This window comes from Mus caroli, chromosome 10 (assembly GCF_900094665.2).
Source record: "Mus caroli chromosome 10, CAROLI_EIJ_v1.1, whole genome shotgun sequence".
Taxonomy (NCBI): domain Eukaryota; kingdom Metazoa; phylum Chordata; class Mammalia; order Rodentia; family Muridae; genus Mus; species Mus caroli.
Window position 1 is genome coordinate 121,725,345 of NC_034579.1, and position 1,408 is coordinate 121,726,752.

At 38.8% G+C, this 1,408-nt stretch overlaps 1 protein-coding gene across 1 annotated transcript; it reads left to right on the forward strand.

Annotated features, from left to right (window-relative positions):
• The first annotated feature begins 469 nt into the window (after positions 1–469).
• On the forward strand, positions 470–1,408 carry LOC110303207 (olfactory receptor 6C3-like). Its single transcript, XM_021174219.1, has one exon. It carries the CDS (start codon positions 470–472, stop codon positions 1,406–1,408), a length of 939 nt encoding a protein of 312 aa, XP_021029878.1.

Genomic DNA, 1,408 nt, shown 5'->3' on the forward strand with positions numbered 1-1,408 from the left:
TCCAGGCTAGTTCAATCTTGACTATTCTGTATTCTATATCTAGACTATGCAGTGTCTTCAGTAGTAGGATATTACTTTCTAGTTTTGGAGTGAAACCAAGAATAATGAAAATAGTCTGTTGTTTTGATATTTTCTGGGTTGTGCTTGGCCAGCAGTTCATAGGGAGTTGTCTCACATCTGGCACTAGTAATTTAATTTTGAAGCATACTGCTTCTCTGAGCAGTGTTGACCGCCCATTTAAAGTACTTCTATTTGGTCTCCTTTAAAATACATTATTTTAGTTATTTTATAGAGCAGTAGGTTACTAAGTGTCTTCATCATATCTACATGGTTTATTTGACTCCCTTCCCAGCCCTTATCCTCATACACTGCCTCCTTTAACTCTTTATTCCAGGTAGCTTTCATATTACTAATTGAGTTGTTTGTTTTGTTTCAACCATAGATTTTGTTAAAAGATAAACGCATCAGCATGAGAAACCACACAGTGATCACAGAGTTTGTGCTGTTAGGTATATCAGACACACCAGAACTTCAACTTGTACTTTTCATCTTTTTATTAATAACTTACATAGTAAGCATCACTGGAAACCTAACCATCATCACTCTCACCTTGCTAGACTCTCGTTTAAAGACTCCTATGTATTTCTTTCTCCGGAATTTTTCCTTCTTAGAAATTACATTCACCAGTGTTTCAATTCCCAGATTTTTGGGGTCAATAATTACTAAAGTCAAGACAATTTCCTATAACAACTGTCTGGCTCAGTTATATTTCTTCATCTCCATGGGAGTGTCTGAGTTCTTTCTTCTAACTGCTATGTCTTACGATCGTTATGTTGCCATCTGCAAGCCACTGCACTACACCCTCATCATGAATCAGAAAGTCTGCGCCCTTCTTGTCCTCACCTCATGGCTGGCAGGATTCCTGACCATCTTCCCACCATTAATGTTGGTCCTCAAGCTGGACTTCTGTGCTTCTAATGTCATTGATCACTTCTCCTGTGACTACTTCCCCATTCTACAGCTCTCCTGCTCAGATACAAGGAGTTTAGAGACAATTGGTTTTTACTTTGCATTTGTGACTCTGCTGTTCACACTGGCTCTAGTGATCTTGTCATACATCTGCATCATCAGCACCATTCTGAGGTTCCCATCTGCCAGTCAGAGGAAAAAGGCTTTCTCCACCTGTTCCTCACACATGATTGTCATCTCCATGTCCTATGGGAGTTGCATTTTTATCTATGTGAAACCTTCTGCAAATGAAAGGGCATCACTGACCAAAGCAGTAGCTGTTCTCAATACTTCAATTGCCCCTATGTTGAACCCTTTTATTTATACATTAAGGAACCAGCAAGTAAAACAAGCTTTCAAAGACTTGATTTACAAAGTACTGTTGTATAGAAGCAAATGA